The sequence below is a fragment of the Notothenia rossii genome (assembly GCF_949606895.1).
Source record: "Notothenia rossii genome assembly, chromosome: 7".
Taxonomy (NCBI): Eukaryota; Metazoa; Chordata; class Actinopteri; order Perciformes; family Nototheniidae; genus Notothenia; species Notothenia rossii.
Genome location: NC_136905.1, coordinates 8,919,891 through 8,945,013, shown reverse-complemented (window position 1 = coordinate 8,945,013; position 25,123 = coordinate 8,919,891). Strand labels below are relative to the sequence as shown.

At 39.5% G+C, this 25,123-nt stretch overlaps 4 protein-coding genes across 4 annotated transcripts in view; all 4 read left to right on the top strand.

Moving 5' to 3' along the window:
- LOC307013517 (cell adhesion molecule CEACAM5-like) overlaps positions 1-25,123 on the top strand; it is a gene marked incomplete at its 3' end in the record, with an annotated part of 122,430 nt that overhangs the window by 36,968 nt on the left and 60,339 nt on the right. The window lies entirely within an intron of this gene.
- LOC307047144 (cell adhesion molecule CEACAM5-like) overlaps positions 1-25,123 on the top strand; it is a 65,577-nt gene that overhangs the window by 7,768 nt on the left and 32,686 nt on the right. The gene's annotated exons all lie outside the window — the stretch shown is intronic.
- Positions 3,355-14,825, top strand: LOC307013425 (keratin, type I cytoskeletal 14-like; the record flags this gene model as incomplete). The annotated part of the gene is made up of 9 exons (XM_079640822.1): positions 3,355-3,546; positions 4,186-4,314; positions 7,538-7,620; positions 8,427-8,583; positions 9,980-10,126; positions 10,549-10,680; positions 11,829-12,052; positions 14,224-14,359; positions 14,814-14,825. The coding sequence occupies 9 exons, from the start codon at positions 3,355-3,357 to the stop codon at positions 14,823-14,825; spliced, it is 1,212 nt and encodes a 403-aa protein (XP_079496948.1).
- LOC307047140 (uncharacterized protein) lies at positions 14,373-20,187 on the top strand. The gene is made up of 2 exons (XM_079693881.1): positions 14,373-19,061; positions 19,218-20,187. The coding sequence occupies exons 1-2, from the start codon at positions 14,909-14,911 to the stop codon at positions 19,292-19,294; spliced, it is 4,230 nt and encodes a 1,409-aa protein (XP_079550007.1). The 5' UTR covers positions 14,373-14,908; the 3' UTR covers positions 19,295-20,187.

The following is a 25,123-nucleotide window of genomic DNA, read 5'->3' as shown; positions in this document are numbered from 1 at the left end:
GAAAGTAAAGCTGGACACAGTAGAGAACATTTTAAAGACATTATGGCTTATTGTTAAAAAAAAATGTAATAATACATTTAAAACCCACTTTACAAAGTGCTTCACAAAATATTAAATAATTCAATAAAATGACACTTAAACAAATCATGCATCATACTTTTTACTGTATATATATATTTTTTTTAAAGTGAAACATGGATAGCTTAAGAGGCAGTTTGTCCTTTTAATATGGTCAGGTAAATGACTAAAGCTAAAAAGCTTCGATAAAAACAACATAAGAAAGAGTAAACTAAAATAGGGATATGTAATCAAATATGTTTTAAAATATAATTGATTGTTAAAGAATTTATGCACTAAAAGTCCATTTAAGTGTGTTTTGCAAAGACTATTTAAAAGAGGATACATATGTAGCTTGTGTTACATTCTTAATAGATTAACTAGTAATTAAAGCTTTCAGGAAAATGATATTAAGTCAAAGTTTAATATTTACTCTGAGATGTAGTACAAAATTTCAAACATTTCAAAACTCAGGTAAAGTACGTTTTACTGTAATTTAATAAATGTACCAAGGCATTCAAATTAAACAAAAATATTTATTTGATCTGTCATGTTTTTGTAAAATGTAAAAATTATAGACCGATATATTTCCATTATTCAGGGTTTTATGGTTTAGTGGGGCGGCTGCTTCTGAAGTGTGAAACTTTGATTTATAAAAATATTATGAACATATTCAGATTTTAAATATTTAAAAATAATCATTTTTAGTTAGAAGTGTTATTTTGTTGAATAGAAAAAAGATTCCATATTTGAAAGAGGTACTTCACATTTATTTTACATAATATAACGACATTCCAAATATAAAATTATAACATTGACACAATCTGTGTTTCTCTGTCTTTAATATAACAACAAAATAAACATAATTGCTATTCAGCATAAAATAATATTCCCTAATAGATTTGTCTGCATTAACTGATGTTAGTGTTACAATTCCAAAATAAGACTGAGGTTTATAAATGCAGAGTTAATATTTCTCTAAAAAGCAAGAAAACACTACATTTGAATTTGTTTTCCCAATTTTGCATGGAATCAAAACAATTGATGTGCTTTCCTTGCGTGATTTTTTGCTTTATATTCTGATGCATGAATTAAAAATCCTTTCCACACCGTCCCACAACCAGATGTGCATATGAACTACAGTATATGTTCTGACCAACCCAGTCTCACATCTAAACGTGTAATAACTACGTTGGTCCACAACTTGGGACGTAGTATTTCTACAAAAATGGCTCTGAAATTGTAGGATCCCTACGTTTTTTTTCACCATTAATTTCCAATGTCACGTGATCTTCAAATTTCTCTCCGCATTAAAAAAAAAACATGGCCGACCTTTGCTTTATTCTTGGTGGAAAATGCCTATTTTAAGGTTAGTTTGGCCATTAAAATGCGTTTTGATGTCATTTGATTCGAGAAATATGAGTTGATAGATGTCTTGTAATGCACTGTTGAGGAACCTGCGACCCAAGTTTTTCATTCAATGCATAACTACACCGTAGTTGTGTACTGTATATGATGTGTGTATATGATATGTCAATAAACCTTAGAAAATCTTGAAATCTTGAAAGGGATGTGCAAAATAGTCATTCTATACAGTCTTTAATTAACTATTAGTAGAGAACAACGAGTAATGAATATACTTTATAGGGATCCTATTAATATCTAATAATAAAAATAGTGAAATTCAATATCATGCTTTAACCACTAGGTGTCCCTTTCTATCAGCTGTGTGTAAATACAGCCTATCTACCAATTGGATCAAATATAAAAGTCAGCCGAATTAGTGTTGATACTGCGAGGAGACGTATTGTGTGAAAAGAAATGTAAGATGTTGTTTAATTGCTGATATATTTATGATCCACGTCACGTTTTCAGTGTTGGCGGCAGTTTGTCCTGTTTGTCTAGAAGTCTTCTCATCAGGGCTCTGTAAATAGAGAACTACGGCAGATATGTAATATTTAATGAAGCCGAACCGTGTATTACAATGCCGTTATGTGATGACTTTCAAAGAGAAAAGCAAGCACACTCGGAATAAAGTATTATTATTATTAATTTTTTTTAATTCAGATTTCACATCGCATAAACACCATCTCCCAACGTGCATTGCGGCTAAACCATCCAATCACCGAATCTGTTTCCGGTATTGCTTATCGTCATAAGCATCATATGTGATGTGAGATGTGAGATGTGAGATGTGAGATGTGAGATGTGAGATGTGAGATGTGAGATGTGAGATGTGAGATGTGAGATGTGAGATGTGAGATGTGAGACTGGGTTGGAGAATTGCACAGGGGAAAATAACGTATCTATGCCACAATTTTAGATGCAGATTTTGTTAAACGAATATGTTGTCTTCCCTGCATGCCTCTCTCTCAGTGTTCCTCTCCCTCCCTTCGCTTGTAGTGGACCAACACTATAAATTGACGGGGAAGGGGGTAGCAATAAAGATAACACCATTAAACAGTTACACAACATAACAGAAATAATATCAATAGCAGCGTCCCTAGCAACCACCTTGGTCACAATGAACACGTTGTATGTACACCATTTCCTGAAGTACTCTTTGTAATAACTAGCAAACTAAAGAGCATGTGCATCCACTGCACACTGAACTAAAAACTCATATTTCTCGCATCAAATGACATCAAAACGCATTTTAATGGCCAAACTAACCTTAAAATAGGCATTTTCCACCGAGAATAAAACGAAGGTCGGCCATGTTTTTTTTTTAATGCGGAGAGAAATTTGAAGATCACGTGACATAGGCCATTGGAAATGAATGGTGAAAAAAAACGTAGGGATCCTACAATTTCAGAGGCGTTTTGTAGAAATACTACGACCCAAGTTGTGGACCAACGTAGTTATTACACGTTTAGATGTGAGACTGGGTTGATCTGACAGGTGTCCTTTGGCACTCCGGTTACAGAACACAGTGATTCAGAACATCTGCTGGACAAGTGAAAACCTGAATGTTCTTTTCTCACAAGCTTTACAATACGCTAATAACGGGAAGGGCTTCATTGTGTGGAACCGGTTCTAAATGTCATGATTTAAAGGTTAGGTTGATTAAACCTTTGCTCCATCAAGACCTGACATACCTTTGAAAGAAACACTTCACACGCAAAGACTGGAGTTTAGACAGCATGCTGAAAGAAGAGATTTAGATGTGTAGCATTAGAACGAGGCAGAAACCAACCTTTAAACCTGCATTTGTGCAGAGAAAGACACTTTGAAGGAGCAGGGAGGACAGATGAGTTTAAATGTGATATCCAGAAGTGAACACAAGTGAGTGGTGAGATGACTCATGTTCTCCGTGCAGGCAGAGCATCCCATGCAGGTGTGGCTTACCGTGTTCATCATGGACCTGGAGTCTTTGTGCATTACAGCACGGTTCCTGCAGCCGGGGCTCCGGACAAGAGCTTCTGTTTGTCCAGAGAGAGGTTCAGCATGCAGCAGCTCAACAGGAGGCTGGACTCGTACCTGCAGCAGGTAGGAGACGCATGAAATGAACATAAAACTAAATGTCTCCTAAGATGCTTCAGCTGCAGCACAGAAACACTAACATTTAACTGCAGCTATGGAGCTTTGTACTGATCTAAGTTGTATGATTATGTCTACATATATGTGCATCAACTTTTTATTCTTTGATGCTTCAGGTGGAAATATTCCAAATACTTCCCACTCTTCTCTCCGATGTATCTCGCAGCAGCAATAAAGCCACTATAACCATTAGGATTTATAAGTGTTTTTTAAATTATTGTTTTAAAGGGGAACGATAAAATAAATTTCTCAACAGACTTCTTCTTTGACTGAGCACCGAATGTTGGAGCTTGTCTCACAGCAACACCTATTTATTTGGGTGTTTACATTTTAGAAATTATGGGGCATTAATAATATTTCTCCACCATATTTTTTCCTTTTGAATTTAAACTTGAAGTTTCCTGTGAAGAACTGTGTAATAGGTTATTAGCTGAAGTACACATATGTAAATTAAATTTAAAAAATCTTTCCATTCTGCAATTTCATTTTTGTCCTTCATTGGATTCCACAGGGCTGTGAGATTTGTATGTAGAGTGATGAATAACAACTTGCATAACATTGCATTTCACCTCCGATTGATGGATGCAGGTCCAGAGTCTGGAGGTGGCCAATCAGAGGCTGGAGTGTCAAATCCAGGAGGAGCTGGACAGGAAGTGTCCCCAAGAACTGAGAGAGCTGGACGGACACCTGAAGGCGGTGTCCCTGCTGCAGGGACAGGTGACACAGAGAAACACTAATGATCCAATTAAATAACAATTACAGCAATCTGATCTAATCCATTAACTACCATAAGAAACCCAAAACAACGAAATAAAAATAAATAAATAATGATAATAATAATAATAATAATAATAATAATGATGATAATAATAATAATAATAATAATAATAATAATAATAATAATAATAATAATAATAATAATAATAATAATAATAAAAATAATAATAATAATAATAATAATAATAATAATAATGTTGGCTTACTGACAAGACAATAAAAAGTAAAGTAAGTAAAATATATGGAATAAAATTAAAATAAATAATAATAAAAATAACAAGACAACAACCAGATGATGGCCAAATAAAGACAAGTTAAGGCTAAATATAGGCCAGATATAAATATAATATTGATCAAATAAAAAAAGGCAAATAACGACCAAATAAAAGCAACTTCAATTCAAGTAAAAGACTAAATAAAGTACATAAAACGATGAGAGAATGACCAGATACAAGCCAAATATAGACTGATTACAGGAAAGGTAAAGGTCAAATAAAAACCAGATGAATGCCAAAAAAAGCCAAAGAAAAAAAAGAAAAATGAAAACCGGATAAAGACTAAAGAAAGATAAAATAAGGACCTAATATAGTCCATTCAAAAGCCACTGAAAATAAATTGAGCCAAATTACAATCAGTAAATGCCAAGTAAAAACCTGTTTGAATGAAGTAAATACCAAAGTCGGGCCTGTTGCAGCTTGCAGGGGAATGGAGGTTTGGCATCTTCCTCCGGCGCCGACTCTTCAAGAAATGTTGCTTCTGCTTAAAGGTTAGACAGTTTGAGACAAGTCTGACTATAAAAGGTCACGATTCAAAAGTCAGAGATTAAACTTGAACTTCAACATGATCTGATCATTTATCAAAGAACATCCTGAATAGGTGGGGTAAGTGTGAGTGTGTTTCATTGGATAGTGCCCTCCACAAGCCTGAGGCAGTATTCATCATTTAACCTGTTTGGCCCCAAGCCAGTTGTTCAGGTTTCAGGCTCGAAAATGACATTCCAAGAACAAATGACCATATCTTCCCTTCTAAAAGGGTTAAATTAATAATCTTTTTTCTCAAAGTAATGATAAACCTTTGAGTTGGATGTAGAAAAGTCAGAATCAATATGGATGTTTTTTATTTTAAAGAAAATTCAGATTGAACATGGTAAAAAACTGTAAATTATAGTGTCCGTCCAAAAAATATTTTGTACTTATAGTGAAAACTAACCTTGGATGATGGTAGACTAAAAGCTTTAGGAATCCAAAGTACAACAGATAATAAGTACCCTGTATCAAGATTGATGCAAAACAAGTGATATTTGACCTTTTTAGACAGATTTAGCAAAAAAAACCTCTTTTGGGGCCATTTGGGTGGATTTTCCATATCTCTGGCCCCCCTTGCTCGATTTTGACATGTGACTTCTCTTCCTGACCGTTAGAGCCAATGGAATTGAAGGGAAATCGTCCCGCAAACTCTCATATTAAAAAAAAAAGTGGCGTCTTTGCGCATAAGCTTTCAGCAGAGGGTAGAAATATCCCTGCTCTGATATCTGGAAACGGAAAAGCAGTTTTATTGCTTATGGATTATCAGAACATTTCAAAGGGGACACAGTCGCATTGGATATTAACCTATGGATTAACTACAGCATCGTTTTTATCGTTCAGGTACAGGCAGGGTCAGGGAGCAGACAAGGCAGAATAATCCAGGGACAGGCAGGGTCAGGAAGCAGGCGAGTCAGGCTGGTCAGAGGCAGACGAGGTCGAAACCGGGAGAGCAACCTGGAAGGAAATGCGGGAAAGACTGGCATGCTGCAAAGTACGATCTGGCACTGAGCTGAGAGTGAAGTGGGCCTAAATACTAATAGAGCTGATGGGTGAAACAGAGTGAGAGAGAGAAACAGGGTGTGACTACCAGGTGACTAAGAAATGCTAATGCAGAAAATAGGTGAGTGAGGGAGCAGACTGTGACAGTTCTAGTTTTCGCCAACAGAGGACAGGGTCAAGGCGATGCCCAGTATCATGAGCTGGCTTTAAAGTCCCAATTCAATCTAGTATGTCCCCAAGTCAATACCAACAAGTCAGAAAGTCATGTCCAAAATCAGGAACAATTCCCCAAATCAGGTCCCAAGCAACACATAAACATCGCAAATTAAGACCAACAAATGAAGTCAGCTAGTTCCAAATAAGTCCCAAATCAGGAAAAGCAAGTCAAGAAAGAAAGTCTCAAATTATTATTATAACTAGTGTTTATTTCCAACAAATCTAAAAACACTTGAGTCGAGAGCAATACGTCTGAAAGTCCAGGCAGCAAGTCCCATATAAACACAGTCCAAAATGATTTCCCATATTCCCAAACACATTCTAAATTGACCTTTTCAGGCTCCAAATCAGTAACAATAAACCAAAATCAGGTCCCAAACTAAAACAACGTTGGAACTTAAGACCAACATGTCCTTAGTCAAGATAGGGAGTTCCAAAATAGATCCAAATCATGACAAAAAAGTCACAAGTCAAGATATCCAAGTAGACCATCTCCAGTCTAATAAGTCCCAAGTCAAAGCAAACCCTGCTTTTTGTTTATTTGACGAAGAATGGGAGCATCATTTCTAATAACAGTTCCAAATTCCAAAGTCATGAAAAAAAACTTCTAAAATTACCTGTGAGTTTTTAAGCTGTCTTCACATGATGTGCAATTACTGCTGGGTTGGGCGCAGAGCCTGGCAGTGAAAAGAACTCTTTAAAGGTCACCTATTATGCAACATCCAAATGTTCATGTCTGTTATACATGATTAAGTGTCCCTTCTGTGTAAAGACATTAGAAAAGTTTCAGGAAAAAGAGTCTCTCTCTTTCTGTCTGAAAATGAGCTGATCAGATTTTGGCCACTTTGTGATTGTTATTATGTAACCATTAGCCAATCACCAACCAAGGTAATGGTTCACCTGAATCTCCTCCTAGAGCAACAATGTGTTTTTCCCAAACGATTGTTATTACACACATTTACAGACAATATTCTTGCAGGTTGCATGATGTTCTTAATTTTGTTTCTTTTCTTTATAGTTGATTGCAGTTAGCAAGTAGTATAGCGCGATGCTTTGGATAAAAGCCTCAGCTAAATGAAATGTATTGTAACGTTTTATGTGAAATAATATATAGTTGATTACTCTGACTCTCTCTCTCTCAGATCAGTGATTGTCTCTCGGCCCAGGCTGAGGTGAAGCTGCAGCTGCTCGGTGCAGAGCTCACAGTCTTCAAATTGAGCTCCAGGTACATCCAATTTACACTAAAAGTGCAATGATTAATCAATAAAGTTATTTTCATTCTTTAAAGGCTGTTCTCAGCTTTTTCAATATGGTGATTTGCTACCTTTCTCTTACTTGTAAATCTTGGACTTTTTTCACTTTTTCTGACATTTTACACACCGCCAATCATCTAGAGAATAATCTACAGATCAATCCATGATTAAAATATGTGTTAGTTGTAGCCCTACTGAACATAACAAAAATAAGAGCGTGCTGTAGATCACGGGTTCCACAGCTTATTGAGTTTAAAGAGTGTAACTACTTAAACTATATCTCAGCATAACATTTTTAATTTATAAGAAGACAAATTAAATAAAATAGTAATCATTCATATCTCGGAAACACAGCATTGATATTGCTTGCAGCATTGCAGCATTGCAGGTCTCCCTTGAAAAAGAGATCTATGATCTCAATGGGACCAATCTGGTTAAATAAAGGTTTGAAATTAAATTAAATTAAATGATAATATAATTATTAATATCCATTCATATATTAATTTTTATATTATTGTATATACTGTAATAAACACATTTTAAAATATGTATTGTTGTTGTATATGTTAGTACAATGTGCTTATTGTTTTTCTTCATGTCAATATTTCTAGAATATGTCATCCTTTGATCAGAAAACACAATTTCAATCCAGGATAAATACAGTTTTCTTGATTCTGATTGACCCAAAATTAAAGTCATTCAGGTTTCAACAGTAATCCACAAACCTTCAACACATGCTCATGAAGAGATTTCCCATCATGCCCCGCTGTGTGAACAGGTGTGAGAAGGAGCGTGAGCGTCATGGTAGTGTGGAGGCAGAGCTCGGTGACATGAGGCTGCTGCAGGAGGGGGTGCTGGACACTCTGCCAGAGCTCCACACACTGTGGAGAGACCTCACAGAGCGACTGATGGAGCTGCGGAGACAATACCAGCAGGTAGCAGCACCATGCATTACACCAGCAGGTAGCAACACCATGCATTACACCAGCAGGTAACAACACCATGCATTATATCAGCAGGTAACAACACCATGCATTACACCAGCAGGTAGCAGCACCATGCATAACACCAGCAGGTAGCAACACCATGCATTACACCAGCAGGTAACAACACCATGCATTACACCAGCAGGTAACAACACCATGCATTACACCAGCAGGTAGCAACACCATGCATTACACCAGCAGGTAGCAACACCATGCATTACACCGGCAGGTAGCAACACCATGCATTATATCAGCAGGTAACAACACCATGCATTATATCAGCAGGTAACAACACCATGCATTACACCAGCAGGTAACAACACCATGCATTACACCAGCAGGTAGCAACACCATGAATTACACCGGCAGGTAACAACACCATGCATTATATCAGCAGGTAACAACACCATGCATTACACCAGCAGGTAGCAACACCATGCATTACACCGGCAGGTAACAACACCATGCATTACACCGGCAGGTAACAACACCATGCATTACACCAGCAGGTAGCAGCACCATGCATTACACCAGCAGGTAGCAGCACCATGCATTATATCAGCAGGTAACACAATTAAAATCAAAGTAGCACTTTCTATGATGCCCATGTCTAATCAGAATCAGAAGAGAATGTCTATAATGCATTAGAAACATACATTGAATGGATTACAACCGGATAATAGATCTGTTTAATTATGGTTATAAGCACTCATAAACATTCATAATGTTTTAGAACCATTATAACACATGATAAAGCATTTCATTATGAGGTCTGAAATGTAAAACTTAATGACTGCTGCCTATTCACTGACTTTTTAGGAATAATTATACATATTTTACTTTAATAAACGCCAAATAAAAATGACTGTTAAAGACTTATCAACATATAATGATACTTATTATATAATGATTAAAAGAACATGATGAGTTATACAAATAAATAATGCATAGTAGAAACTGTCTTGTACATTTTGACAGGATTGCATTATTACATTATTTAAATGCATAATTATGAGATAGTGAAGCATTACCAACTTAAAAATCGAATAATATAATGCATCCTATTTAGATTGTTATTATATTTTAAAAGAATACAATGGAAATTGAAAAGGAAATAACGCATTGCAAAAAGAAAGTGATGCTTAACATCATGATAGTGATGTGACATATTGAAATGCAGTATAATAATACTATAATGCATTATTTATGTACGAGTGCATATATTTATACAAAGTTTTAATCAGAATATAACATAACAAAGTTTGTTTATTAATATATCAGAGACAGGTATGTGATAGATTATTCACATGAAAGTTTACGTCCTGTTTCCTGTCTACCTGTCTAGGACAAGCGGGGTCTCCTCGCCCAGGCGTCAGGGGGTGTTGCTGTGGAGATGCAGACAACAGGGTCATCAGATCTGATCCAGCAGCTGGAGCACCTGAGGAGTGCCGGTGAGACGCTGCTCCACCCGAAGCCGTGCTACAACACCCAGGTACACCAACATCTGCAGCACTGGCCCAACCAGCCTAAACCCAAAGAACAGGTTGCACATTCATTTTATTATGAAATACTCTTTTTAAATAGCTTAAATTGTTGCCTTATACAAAGTTCTGAAAAGTTTGCAAACATTTCTTTAATGATTAATTGATTGATCAAAATAATATAAAAAGTATATATATTTTTCTGTCTGCAATTGTTTGGAGCTCTAATGTTCTATCACAGTTCTAAACTTAGTGGAGTTTTGGGAACATTTTATAATAACATTTGTAATAAATACTAACTTGATAGTTAACCAAACTTGAGCTTATAGTTATTTACAGTTCAAAAATGAAATAAGTACTCATTAACAATGGCATTAACAATGGTTATTATAAAGGTTTAGCAGGTTTTTAATGTTAGGTTTGTTGTGTTCAGATGTCTTTGCTGAGCTCTCCAGCGGTGACCTTTGACCCTCGAGCAGGGTCAGAGGTTGTGCAGGCTGAGGTTGAGGAGCTGTGGAGAACAGCAGGAGGTCTGGAGGAGGAGCTCACACAGCTGCAGGATCTGGTTAGAGACACTTGAAGTTAAAACATTGGTATTGACTGTGTAGAAATTGAGTTGATGAGAGACTAACTGTGATTAGGATATAGTCATTAGAATGTATGTGTTATGTTAGACATGTGGTTGTCAACAGGACAAAGCCACAAACATGTGATGATCTTATAAACGTTGCATTGCTGCAGACTAAACTGGCTTACAGTATATAAAGAAGTTTAAAACATCAACAGCAAAATGCAACATATTGCAGCAGTAATATTAGTCCAGAAACATCTTATAAAATGGTGGGGGACATGTTACTTCCTAAAAATCTAGTGGAGTAAAAGTATAAAGTAGCCTAACCCAAAACTACACTTATGTCGCTTTTCTACTGCAGGACCTGGCACAGCTTAGTATGGTTAGGCCTTGGTAGGCCAGGCTCACTTTATGCTGCGTTTCCATTATAGTTTAGTAACAGGGGTAGTAACTATAGTAACGCAGTGTAGGGGCGGAGCGACACTGCGTAAAACTGCCGTGACGTCATCTTCAATGCGAACCACAAAACAAAACATCAGCCGTTAGCTGTTAGCACTCAGAGCTCACAGCTCCTCATATCTGTTCAGAAATTAGACAAAAGTTAAACAAGTACAAACCACAGGCTGTCTGTGTCATGGCGAATACAGTCGCTGGTTTATTTATGTCGGTATAGGCCGTTGTTGTGAGTGTGGACGGAGCATATACAACGTTAGCTTAGCCTTTTCGATCAGATCTCCATTCAGAAAACACACATTTTAAAAGGTTTTTCGCCTGCCGTCTGTCTGCAGACCGGTATCAGTATGTTGTTACTTCGGCATCATTTTGAAAAATGTATTACAATTAAATTGAAGTAAAATATGTTCACTTTGTTGTAGTTGTAGCCCCCTTGCCAGCGATTCTCTCTTACCATTCAGCAGTCGAGAGTGACTAGAAGAGCAGCCCGGCTGTTGGCCCGGTAAGAACCTCGATTTTGGAGGGCCAGAAAAAAGGTGAAAAAGTAGCCCTGACCCGCAACTACCCCTAGTGGAAAAGCAAAAAAAAACATGCTACGTGCTGCCGTGGAAAAGCGCCTTTAGACTCAGTACTTGAATAAATGTACTTCACTACATTCCACCACTGACCGTATGTGTCTGCCTGTGTAGAATATGGTGTTGGAGGATTCCAGTCTGCAGCAGACAGAGTCCTTCGGCCTGCAGCTGGTGGACCTGCAGCAGAAAGCATACGTCCTGTACAGAGACCTGGACTCAGATCTGCAGTTTGCAGCTCAGCAGGCTGAAGAGCATCAGGTGCTGCTGGAGGTAAACAGCAGGCTGGAGACCCAGATAGAGGACTACAGGAGGCTGATGGATGCATCAAGCATACAAGGGTAGGACATAAAGACAATTATATGTGACCTGCTATATCGAAATCAGTCGCATTGACCCGAAGACACATTTTGAGTTGTATACACTGTTGGAAAGAGGAGATTCCTAGCTTTCTAATGATATCAGGATTGTTTTTGTTCTCCAAATATTAAGCAAAACATGTCACATTATATAATGACTGTCACCGAGTCATCATTTTGAGAAAAAGGCCTTCAAAGTTTCCTCTTCTCTGGAATCCATCGATCTGATTGATTATTAGCGGAGCAAATGATAATATTTTGGATTACTGGTCTGGGGGAAGCTCGCGAGTGTGTGTGTGTGTGTGTGTGTGTGTGTGTGTGTGTGTGTGTGTGTGTGTGTGTGTGTGTGTGTGTGTGTGTGTGTGTGTGTGTGTGTGTGTGTGTGTGTGTGTGTGTGTGTGTTTGTTTATTTTTGCGTTTGTGTGTATTGTGTTTGTTTCATGGGGAAAACCCTCACGAGAAATACCGGCTGTTGTTATGCCTGCTGTGACGTTAAGTTACTCCGTTTTCCGCTTGTAATTATGCCGTCACAAGCTTCAAAGTTGTATTTATCTTCTGAATTTGACGAAACAAGCAGTGGCGTTTTCTCCTGGAGGCCAAGGGAAGCCAGGCTTCCCCTGTTTTTTCGGATTGTAGTTATAATTTTAATAAATAAATAAAAACACTTCGTTTAGTTTCGGAAATTCATTGTTGTGTGTTTCTGCCGGCCCGTCTCACCCCCATTCTCATTGAGTATTTTACAAAGAGTGAAACAGCGCCCCTCTAGATGTTATGGTGAAACAGTATATTGCACTCTCTGTTGCGAGAGGAGGCCAGCCGAAATTGGCTTCCCTTGGTGAAAAAAAATGTAGGGATTGACCAATCAGATGAGGCTTACGTCATGCCCCTGCCAACCTGTGATTAGTCAGGGCCATGCCAAGGGAAGCCAGAGGCGGCTGGCTTCCCTTGCCTCACAATCCAATGAAATCACATCAATTTAGTGTTGCAGTGACGCGTCATAAAACCCGGAAGTAAGCTGCGCTCGGTTTGGGTTTTCCTCATGGATTTATAATATGACAAATTGACAAAAAAGCAATGGGATTTCTCCATAGGATTTTGGAAAATAGCTCGAAATAAGGTCAGTGGAAAACTAACCTGTTTGATAAATGCACGTTTTGTTCAGTCTGATAATATCCACATGTCTACCCTACTTTTATAATTTTCTAATCATAAATCTAATCGATAGAAGATAGATAGTGTCACTGCACCACTCTCACCGCCGTTAGAAAGTAGCAAACAACTGAAGCAAGTGCAATTATGGAGGGTTGAGATTTGGAGTATTTAATCAAAAATAATTGTACTAAACTTCCGCTGCAGCAGCAACAACAAATACAATCTGATGACAGGCCAATGCCCAAACTGGAGCTGTGTACAGCGAGGAACAAAGGAGCGAACCGGACGTAAAACGTTAAAGGTCTCCTGATTTAGTTTGTGAATGAATGCTTGAGTTTCGGCTGGAGAGTGCGTGCGGACCTGTCGGTTATAACGGGCGTGTGTAAGTCCTGCATCTATATGATACAAATGTGTGTAAAAGGATACCGGGTGCTGTAATCACTCATCTGGTTACGTTATTACATTGACCACCACACCCCCGACCCAAAAGAATGGACGTGTTATTGGCTTCCCCTAATTTTTTCCCCACGCCACGCTACTGGAAACAAGTTTAATATTCTGAAAGCCAAGACTTTCTTTATTTGAAATCAGGTGAAAACAAACTCTCACGGACCCTGCCATGTTATCTAGGATCACTATACGCTTACATTCATAATTTCAGCCGGAGGGAGGGGGGCGGCGCTAAGGAAGAGCAGAGTGACGAGTGAGATGTGCCATCTTCCCTTTACAAGCTTCAAACATGTATTTATCGCGTGATTTTCTAAATAAAAGTTTCATATTCTGAAAACCAAGACTTTGTTTATTTAAAATCAAACAAAACACCCGAAGCCCGAAAAACAATTTTTTTACGCAAATCCACGTTTATTTTGAAATGAGCCGTTGCAACTTCCGACTGATTTCGATAGAGCGGGACACATTTAATGTTTGAAACTTATTTTGCAAATGATTTTGTTTTGTAAGTTCTTTTTTTAATGTTATGTCTTTATATCTCCTGTTCAAAGGGTCTCAGGTCCTCAGTCAATCTACGCGGCTAACGTCACATCTTTCTGTGCTAAAACCAGCCCTCCTGCCTACAAAAGAAACATCACACCAATAAATACATATAGCGTTCAGGGAGGAAATCTCAGCATGATGGGGGTTCAAACTGTCTCTAGAGGCCACACACACAATGTCATACAACAGCAATCGAAAAACTCACCAATAAAATCGATTAGCACTTCAAATCTGACAGGATTATTCCACAAGCCTGAATACCAGGGCACAGGAGCTCTTCCAAAAAGAACCAAGAGCGAATCCATCACCGTCAGCACCACAGTGGACAGAAAGGGCAGTCCTGTGGAGCATAAAGTCCATACTAAACATTGTGAGCTGCAGAACTCATCCATTGTCAGTACTGAGATTAGCCAAGTTTTAGAAGAAGGGGCTGGTGGCAAAGCTTCTAAACAGAAGATAAGTACTGCACAAGAACACACAACATTGGCAACACCAGAAGATCTTACTTCGAAACAAATAACCACAGGAACTGGTTTGCAGGCTGATCAAACAACGACCCACGTTGAAACAGAGGTCCCCAAAAACGTTTCTTGTGTAGAACCAGAAGTAAAACAAGAACAGCTTTTGGCATCAACTGATCCCAGTAAAGGATTTGATACAGAGGTAAAAAAAGAGCCAGAATCTACAAAGGTCATGTCTTTAAGTTTGGAGATTCAAGCAGAAGCTGAAGAAAATGCGGGGACAGTTGCAGATACAGCATTGTTTGCTTCTGGATCTCACATTCTTACTTCTGAGGAGGATCAGAGTAAGGTCTCTTGTGAAGTAGCTGATATTACTGCTTCTAAACTGGAGATGAATACTCCACAAGGAAACACCACATTCGTTCTTGACAGACACTCTGCAAAGAGTGCTGCTGTTCAAGGAAATACAGAACCTTTTACCAATAAACAAACTACCGCAGTTGGTTTGCAGGCCGATAAAACAGGGACACACGTTCAAACAAAGGTCCCAAAAGACATTATTTGCGCAGAACAAGAAGCAAAGCAAGAACCACATTCAGCAACAACCGATCCCAGCAGAGAGGCCACTGCAGATGTAAAGAAAGAACCAGAATGTTTGACCTTGGCTCTCAAAGATTGCACTGACCAGGGTCCTGCCAAAGTTGTGTCTTTGAGTTTGGAGACTCAAACAGAAGCTGATGGGGATGAGGGGGATGTTGTCGTTACAGCATCCATTATTTCTCTACCTCACATGCATGGGTCTGAGGAGGATCAGGGTCAGATAATCCTGATCGAGGACATGGATGTAGAAACAGAAGAACAGCAAGAACAGCATTTGGCATCAACTGATCCCAGTAAAGGATTTGATACAGAGGTAAAAAAAGAGCCAGAATCTACAAAGGTCCTGTCTTTAAGTTTGGAGATTCAAACAGAAGCTCAAGAAAATGCGGGGACAGTTGCAGATACAGCATTGTTTGCTTCTGGATCTCACATTCTTACTTCTGAGGAGGATCAGAGTAAGGTCTCTTGTGAAGTAGCTGATATTACTGCTTCTAAACTGGAGATTAATACTCCACAAGGAAACACCACATTAGTTCTTGACACACACTCTGCAAAGAGTGCTGCTGTTCAAGGAAATACAGAAACTTTTACCAATAAACAAACTACCGCAGTTGGTTTGCAGGCTGATAAAACAGGGACACACGTTCAAACAAAGGTCCCAAAAGACATTATTTGCGCAGAACAAGAAGCAAAGCAAGAACCACATTCAGTAACAACCGATCCCAGCAAAGAGGCCACTGCAGATGTAAAGAAAGAACCAGAATCTATGACCTTGGCTCCCAAAGATTGCACTGACCAGGGTCCTGCCAAAGTTGTGTCTTTGAGTTTGGAGACTCAAACAGAAGCTGATGGGGATGAGGGGGATGTTGTCGTTACAGCATCCATTATTCCTCTACCTCACATGCATGGGTCTGAGGAGGGTCAGGGTGAGATAATCCTGATCGAGGACATGGATGTAGAAACAGAAGAAAAGAATGAAGAAGAAGGAGTAAAAGAAGAAGGTACATTCTCCAATACCGAAAGAAGAAAAGTAATGGAAGAAGCAGATACACAGTCCAGTAATGCAACTGCTTCATCTGTTGGCCAAGACAGAAATTACAACCTTGAAAGTAAATCTCCAAGTAGAGAGATTTCAAAGGACCTTGAATTAGAAGATAACGTTTTGGTGGGTTTCCATGATACCCTTGAGGACAAAATGGACCCTACTGAGTCGGACAACGAGATCATTAATATAACAGACCAAGGAGCAGTGTTGAGTATCACAAAGTCAAGAAAGTCGATTTTAAATCTAACAGATTCTGATGTGGCGTTGTGTTTATCTGACCATGAGGAGCTTCAGAGTCCAACAAAGCCATTTGCATGCTTGAGTCCAGAAACATGTCTAAGCCCAGATGAGACAGAGGTGTTAATGAGCATTACAGATCAAGTATTTTGCCCAGTTGATCCAGAAGGGGATGTTAAAAGTTCTGATTCTCTTATGAGTCCAAATCATCCAGACATATGTTTGAGTCCAGTTAAGGTTGAGGTGTGTCTGAGTCCAAATGGTGAAGAAAAAGACGAAGAAGTCTGTCTGAATCTAACTGAGGCGATTGCACATGTGAGACCAGTAGAGAAATACGTTCAGTCGACAAAAGAGGAAGGCCAGTCTCTGTCCGTTAGTAGCGATCACACTTTGCCAGGAGAGGACAGAAATATAAAAGCCAGCGTTACAGTCAGAGATGGGGACAGTTTGTGTTTTGGATCATTTCAAAACAGTGGAGGCGTGGAGTTTGGAGGTCCAGGTGGTCGTCGTATCATTGCAGACAAAGAGGGACAACTTGACTTTGGAGACCTATATCGTAAAAGTGTAAGAGATGTGAAAAATCCCATAGAGAGTTTCAAAGATTCAATTTGCATTGCAGATAACAAAGATGTTCAGAATCTAAAGAAAGGAGGCATGTGTGGCTCTGTAGGCCAGAAAGAGATTGCCAGTGTGGATGGTAAAGTGAGGGGACAGAAAAACAATGATTGGCAGGTTGCCAAGGAGACAAGTAAATGTGAACAAGTGTTTGTAAGGTCAGCTAGCTTTGTAAGTCTCCCTGCCAATGAAGGATCTTCCTTTAGCGATTTGGCGAGTAATTCAGGAGGTAGTATTATGGCTAGTAGTTTTGTTGGCACAGCTGCAAATTCATCAGGTAGGGTCAGTGGTAAAGCAGAAGCTGTCATTACAACTGGGGTAGAGGGAACTTTCAGGCAGGGAAGTGGAGACTGGAGGGTTTATGGCGGAAGTCTGGGATGCACAAGTACAACTTTCCCCAGTAAAGGGATTGAAGAAAGCCTGTCAGGCAACACGCTCCCTGTAGCAAGCCGGACAGAAAAAGGGCGGTTCGGCAGTAGAGGAACTGGGGAGCGGGTAGTTTATGGTGGCAGTCTTGGACGAAAGAGCAGCCTTGATGGTGGCATTTGCTCAGTTGCCTCAAACCCTGCAACAAGTGCACCAGATAAAAGAAGATTTGGCAATAGAGGGAATGGAGAATGGATGGTTAATGGAGGTAGTCTTGGACGTGAAAGCAGCTTGCCCAGATCAGGGAGTGAACAAATTCCGTCTGTGGGAATGATCCCTGCAACAAGTCCACCAGACACAGGAAGGTTTGGAAGTGGAGGGAGTGGAGATTGGATGCTTTCCAGGGGCAGTCTAAAACGCAGTTATAGTGTACCAATTCCACAGAGCGGGGACAGCCAGTCAACTGCCATGCACCTTCCAACAAGTCCTACAGGAACAGGGAGAGTTGGTCTCAGAGGGAGTGGAGAGTGGAAAGTCTATGGTCAGAGTTCTGGACGTATGAGCAGCAATACCTTACCCAACGCAGACAGCGTAGAAAGACCTTTTATGGCAGTGCAACAAGCAACAAGCCCACCAAGAGTGCAGAGGTTTGGCAGTGGAGATAGTGGAGAGTGGAGAGTTTATGGTGGGAGTAGTGAACGTTTGAGTAGTGCCAGTAATGCAGAAAGGGTCAGTGTCAATGCGAATGTTGGCAAAGTCGTCAGTCCGCCTAGCATCTACACAAGTACTGGACGAAGGCTCAGCAGCACTGGTAGTGGTGGCAGGCTCAGCAGCACTGGTAGTGGTGGCAGGCTCAGCAGTACTGGTAGTGGTGGCAGGCTCAGCATTACTGGTAGTGGTGGCAGGCTCAGCAGTACTGGTAGTGGTGGCAGGCTCAGCTCGGGTAGTGTTGTTAGGCACAGTAGCAGCGTAGGTAGTGGTGGTAGTTTAAGTCACTTAGGAAGTGGAAGCAGACTAAGCAGCTCGCCCGGGAGCCACAGGATAAGCAGCTCTGGGAGATTCGCCAGCACTGGCAGCGGCGACTCAACGCCAGTTTACAGCTCAGCAAGTGAACGGAGGAGCACAGTGGGGATTGTAGCGCGATCAGGCGCAGGGGGGACAACCAACAGCCAACAAGCCCCTAGCCCCGGGTGGCTGAGCAGTTCACCAGCTGGCAGGAGAGGCATGGGAAGTCCTGGGACCTCATCTAAAAACAGCAGTGGAGGTAGCAGCGACCATATTAGCAGCCGAACCGATGTAAGGATAAGCGGCTCCCCTGGGTCGGGGGGTACTAAATGCACAGGGGGGAGGGTAATCAGCAGCAGCATCCGGCCAATCAGGAGCACTGGCAGCGGAGCCGGAGGCAACAAGGAAAGAATCAGTGTGTGTAAGATGGCGGCGCTGTCAATCTCTGCAGCAGGAAGGGAGAGAATTCAGGAAAAACAAAGACAAGCTCAACAAAAACATCAACAACAGGCTTCAGGTGAGGAACTAGTTTGACTTCAAGTAAACCAATATTTGTAAATGTGACCATTGCCGGGAGAAATACTATAAAGATTCTAGTTACTAAAAAACTGATTATAAAATAAACATTGTTGTAAGCCAGTATAATAAATGAAGAATATTTTTTCTCTTGCAGGTGCCTCTCCCCTCGTGCAGCTCTGGCTGACCACAGGTGCCGGGGTTACAGGTGGCAAAGCAGACGACATCTTGTGAATGCACCACTAAAGAGAAGCGGTGTCACATCATGTACAGTTATATGTGGTAGTTATGATGTGGTATTACGTGGTATATTAGTTCAGTGGTTAACAAGATAATTTGGAGGAAAGGAAGATAAACAAAACACTTTTTTCGACTTTTCTCCAAGCTTATCTGCTTTAGTGAAATATTTAGTATTAATCTGTAGAATAACTCAACATTAAATGGAAATATTTAAGTAATTCAAAAGTATCTCTAAATTGGACGGAAATCTTTCAACTAATTCCACCACTGAATAATACTGTCTTACATTTCCACATAGGAGTAGTTTAAAATCTGGAGCGGGTTTAATCAAACTTAATAAAGATTATATTCGAATAACAACCATTGTGTAGTTTAAAGGTCCCATGTCATGGCCATTTCTACTGATCATAATTCCATTGTTGAGGTATACTAAAATACATTTATATTTTGCAATTTTCCAAACTCACATTGGTTTCTCATACAGCATCTCTGTATAGTAAGTGTATTCACTCTCTGTCCTAAACGGCTTGTTGGAGCTCCTTACTTGCTACAGGGTGTACTTTGAGGGTTTGTGACTCTGCAGACTGTTTACATGCATACGAAGCTACATAACACACAAGGAGACAGGTAATAACCAGAAAGCATGACATGTGACCTTTAAAGTTTTATCGATCTTTTTTAAGCGACTTTAAGAGACTTTTAATCATAATCATCACTTTGTCTATTCTCAATTTTTACATTTTCAATTGTGTGGTGTTTCACAGATATTTATATCAGTTTCTGAGTCTTTGTGTTGCATTCATCTTCACAATATAATCAATATTCAGCCTCGCTTGTCATGTTGATTCTTACTTTTTTTTAAAGATTGTATCTGGTCATGAAGCATTCTCCGTGGTGTGTCGTCTCTGTTTCTCCTAATGCTGTTTTTCTATCTTTCAAACATCATATATATAAATTGTACATTTTAATCTGAAAATGAAGAAGATGAATAACCAGACTCGTGTTCTCCTGCTCAGATAAAGGGTAAAGAAATCAACTCATAGATATCACCGAGAAACTTCCCCAGTTGATTACTTACATTTAAAGAATCAGTTTTCAAAATATATATGTTTGAATATGCAAATGAGGAATTATCTTATTTAAAGTCTGCTTATTGGCATACATTTGCAGAGCAGAAATGTGAACATTAGTGAAAGACAGATTGAAAATTCATATTAATAACATTTTTACTGAGGCAATTTTGGTTATCCCTTTTGTATAATTTCATAAATCAGGAAGCACTGTCAAAAGACATCAGTAAAAAGTTAATTCAGAGCACAATGCATTGTTATCCAAAAACGAGTTTGCTCATTAGAAAGTCAGTCTCTTATCTCCTTGAAATATAGGTCATTATTGCTAGCTAGCATGGATTGGGTACATTATAACACCACCACAACAACAACAACAAAAAAAATCCATTATATTTCAAAATGTAAAAGAAAATATCAATAGAAACATCAATCTATAAAACTTGCAGAAATTGTTTAGAGTTAAACGGTTAAAATGGATAATGATTAAGTGTGTCAGAAGAGACTCAGTACATTAGAAATATATAATCCTGTGGTGGAAACTTCTGAAGCAATGGAGACAGGATTCAGAGACACAGGGAGAGCAGGAACTTTGATGGCAAACACTGGTTTATTTTGAGCTTCGGCCGGAGAATTCAAAAGACATATCGTATGCCACGAGTTAACACAAAAGATGCCAAACCAATTCTGAAGATCTTTAATAGAATAATCAACATGGTGCTTAACAAGATAAAACAGGCAAAGCACCAGTGGTTAATTTGAGCCGGATCCTGCCGGAACAGGATCCGGCACCTCTTCATTTTGGCCACCCTGTGTTCCGGCACCTATTTGGGCAGATCCGGTACCTCTCACAAAAAATAAAAAATAAAAATGGTTAAAATGAAATAAAATATGCAGATATTAATTTACAGAAAAAATCCCAAGAATTTCATGTCGTTTATTAAGATTAAGATTTGAAAGAGTCGGAGATCTGTGTTGACGCACTGAAAAGCTGGACCAACGGACAAACGTCTTTCACTTTTGAAATTCGCCACATGAGGAGCACGTCGCAGAGAGGAAGAAACGGTGATTCAATGCAAGCATGTCAAAAAGACAGTTACATTTACTGTCTTTCTTCAAAAAGAAGGAAGAGGTAATAGACACTTCAAAACGAGTCAGAAAAGCCTCCACAAGCAGCGACGAGGGCAGCTGCAGCGGTCATGTTGATGGTCAAAACCAGGAGGAGGTTAGCGCCGCAACAGCTAGCCAGCTAGCTAACCGACAGCTAGCCAAGCCCGGGCAGCGGGTCAGGTTCACCGCCAGCCGGAACAGGAGCCAGCTACCGTCAGCCAGGTGGACCACCAACAGCAACGGGTGGGTACCCTGGCATCAACTAGCCCGGTACAACAGCCGGAGCAAGAGGCGAGCGGAACCGCGACATCAGCTGGCTTACAGCAGGAAGATTCAGTAGGAGAGGAGAACGCATTGAGCGTAGAAGAGTGTGGGACGTCCAGCGACAGGTCAGTTTTTTCTAACTGTGGCCAAGAACTTGGAGGACCGTATGTTATCTCAAGGAGGCCGGATGCCAGATAAAACTGGATATAACAAGTTCATTGAGGAGTTGAAGGTGCTTTACGCACAATACTGGCCCGAGGACGCAGGTGCGCTGTTTGGAGAGACTGAGGTCGAGTCACTGTGTCAGCGCTTCAACATTGCCAACCCGCGCGCAGTCATACGGGCCTACAGAACGTACAGAGACTCAGATGGTAAAGACACCCCCGATGAGCTGATGGAGTTACTTGTTGCTGTCAACAGCATTCCCATTGCAAGTGCTGAATGTGAGCGCGGATTTTCTCAAATGAACTTGATTTGCACTCCCAACCGTAGCTCTTTGCTCACATCCACCATGTCATCTTTACTCTTCCTAAATCTTGTTGGACCCCCCCTGGCTAAATTCAATCCAGTCCCGTACGTGAGGTCCTGGGTGGCCAAAGGACACAGAACTGCCACAGACACACGCAGTAAAAGCAGAAAAAAAGAGATAGAGGACAATCCGGACATGCTCGTGATGTGGGGTGTTTTAAACAACTAAATATGGTGAGCAAACATACTGTCTATTAATAGGCCGCCGTGCCAATCTTTGAATAGGCCTAATACATATTTTTTTTACACGTTAAATCTGTTGAGAAATTAATTGCTGGCTGTATACTGAAGTCCCACCTGTGGTGATGTGGGCATTTGCCTATGTTGTGCATACTAGCCTAAAAAATTATAAATTATCGTCATAACATTTATACCATGGATACTATTTGAAATTGAGGCTTGTAAGTCCCACAGCGTTGCAAGTGGACATTTTCATGTTGTTTTCAGCACCTTTTCTGTATACGTTCCGGGACCTGTACGCGTCTCGTCATCCCTGAGCTGTCATATGTACTTTGCGTTCCGGCACCTTATGATTTACAAATTAACCACTGCAAAGCACTATAACACCTTTATCAGCTGACGCCAACAGGCAGGAACAGGGAGAAAAAACACTGAGAGCACAGCACCATATGCTACAGGTGCCTGAGCTCAGTGAGGTCAGTGCAAACTGACAGTTCCTCCCTTTTTATCAATTTTGATAAACAAAATCTACCCCAAAAATAGATTTGTTCAAATCACTAATAAATGGGATTCTTCAGAAAGGGTGTTGGGATTCTACTAATTTTGCAAACAAAATATTAATAAAACATTTCAGATTGAAACAGTCAATCACAATCCTACAAAATGATCTTCCATCAATGTTTTGAGCATCTTTTTCCAAAGGTATAACAATTAACATACACAAAATAACAGAGCAATATAATAACACAAATAATGTAATCCTAACGAACTTCATCATGTATTTATCAATGATCAATATTATATATTTGTATTATCAATGTAGTAAATTATAATCTTACTCATTAACCTATTACTTTTAAAAGACGTAAGAATAAAGATATTCTGATTCTGAAGCGAACACCTTTTTTAGCAATTACCCAGGACTATAAAGAATCTGACATTTAGATTTAAAGGCTCTATATTTTTAATGTATTCAGTCTATAAACTTAACATTATAGTTATATTATTACATACTCTTACTTCATTAAATATGAAATCAAAAGACTATGGCATGATAACAGAATTGCATTACTTAAACTATCAATCATTATGTCATTTCAAAATCTGAAAAGGAAAAGTTAAGCAAATATTCAAAAACTTTTGTAAAAACCTGGAAAGGAAGGATTAAACATTCTTAAAACTTAAATTCACAAATGTTTAAATGCTACAACTGATCTGTACCAAATTAATTCAATTACTTATTCTTATTAGCCATACTTACCTGAAAATCTACTTCAGTCAGACAACTCACGTGTTTCTTTAACATGTTTATTAGAAGTAGCATATAGTTGAGGATGGCGTCTAGGCTCGGGCCTCATCACTCCACAGATATACATAGCACGATGAGTGATGATTAAATAACTAACCCCCCGAGCCTACAGGTGGAAACTGGTGGAAGCTGGGGTGGTGGTGGGGCAGGCAAGCAGCAGCAACATGGAAGTAGCTGCAGCAATAGCAGCAGCAAGCAATGCATAGAGAGAGATCTGGCAGGTGAAATAGAGCAGCATATTAAGGAGACTCTGTTTGGTTGGTTGTAAAGTGGCAAGGGGCGTTATGGATGAATGCAGCAGTATGAAGTGCTCGAGTTGACTGCCTGAACTAGCTCTCAGGCTTCGCCCCATTTATTGTACTTTGAAAGGGTTCTTCTGTGTTTATCCGATGTTGAATATAGAATATACATTTCTTTAAATTATACTTTTATAATTTGAGGATCATTTATGCTGTATGATTGTTTTATGACATATTATAAATATTTGTTTTGGGCCAAAACTTAAATTAATCAAGTACTTGAAACATAATTTTGGGTCTGTATGTGCATGGAAAATACATTAAGGAGTAGTGTTGTTAAGCCTGATTGCTGGACGATTAAGGATATTAACATTATCTGTTATAATAGTAGAAATACCTTATTATTCAATACCTTATCCTCAGAAAATATAATCTTTTTAATTTTAGTGCGAAAGTGTAATCTGATCTGTCAAAATATTAATCACCACTATTTAACACATGTCTGGTCATTGGAAATATAAAAAACAATCATTAATTGTTCATCTGTAAACATCTGGTCATTCAATTCAAAGTTCATCTTTGTAAGAGAGCTGAAAGAGCATGTCCGTCAGTCTTCCTGACTCGTTCTCTTCCTCCCTTTATGACACCGTTCTGAGTGTCTGGTGTGTAAACGCATCCTGATACTGTAGATTAGCACTGAGGTGCTGATTGGCTCAAACTCTTCTTCATCAGAGCGCCATATTTAATCCCTTCATATTGCTCTGCTTTTGTGTGGCCCATTCAATGAGCACTGTAGTTAATCCTCTAGTGAAACATTACATGTCACTTGTTAGATGCTTTTATCCAAAACGACTTACATACTCAATACTGTGGGCAATCCTCACAGGAGCAATTTGGGGTGAAGTGTCTCAGGGACACAAAGACATGCTGACTGCAGTGGGGTTTGAACCTGTGCTCCTCTGATCCGAACACCAACGCACTAGTCCACTGCACCACACGCCTCCCGAAGCGGAGGCTCATTTGCCTGTATTCCTCACGCTATCAATTGTGAGAGGAGTGCAACTGCATATGCCCAGTGGCGCATTCAGGTGTTTACCAGAAATATATTTTCTCTTCTCAAAAACAT

Excerpts from the sequence above, each read along its gene's own strand:
- LOC307047140 (XM_079693881.1), top strand. The coding sequence starts at position 14,909 with ATGTCTTTAAGTTTGGAGATTCAAGCAGAAGCTGAAGAAAATGCGGGG. Across the intron at positions 19,062-19,217 it reads ACATCAACAACAGGCTTCAG|GTGCCTCTCCCCTCGTGCAG; the intron begins GTGAGGAACTAG and ends TTTCTCTTGCAG.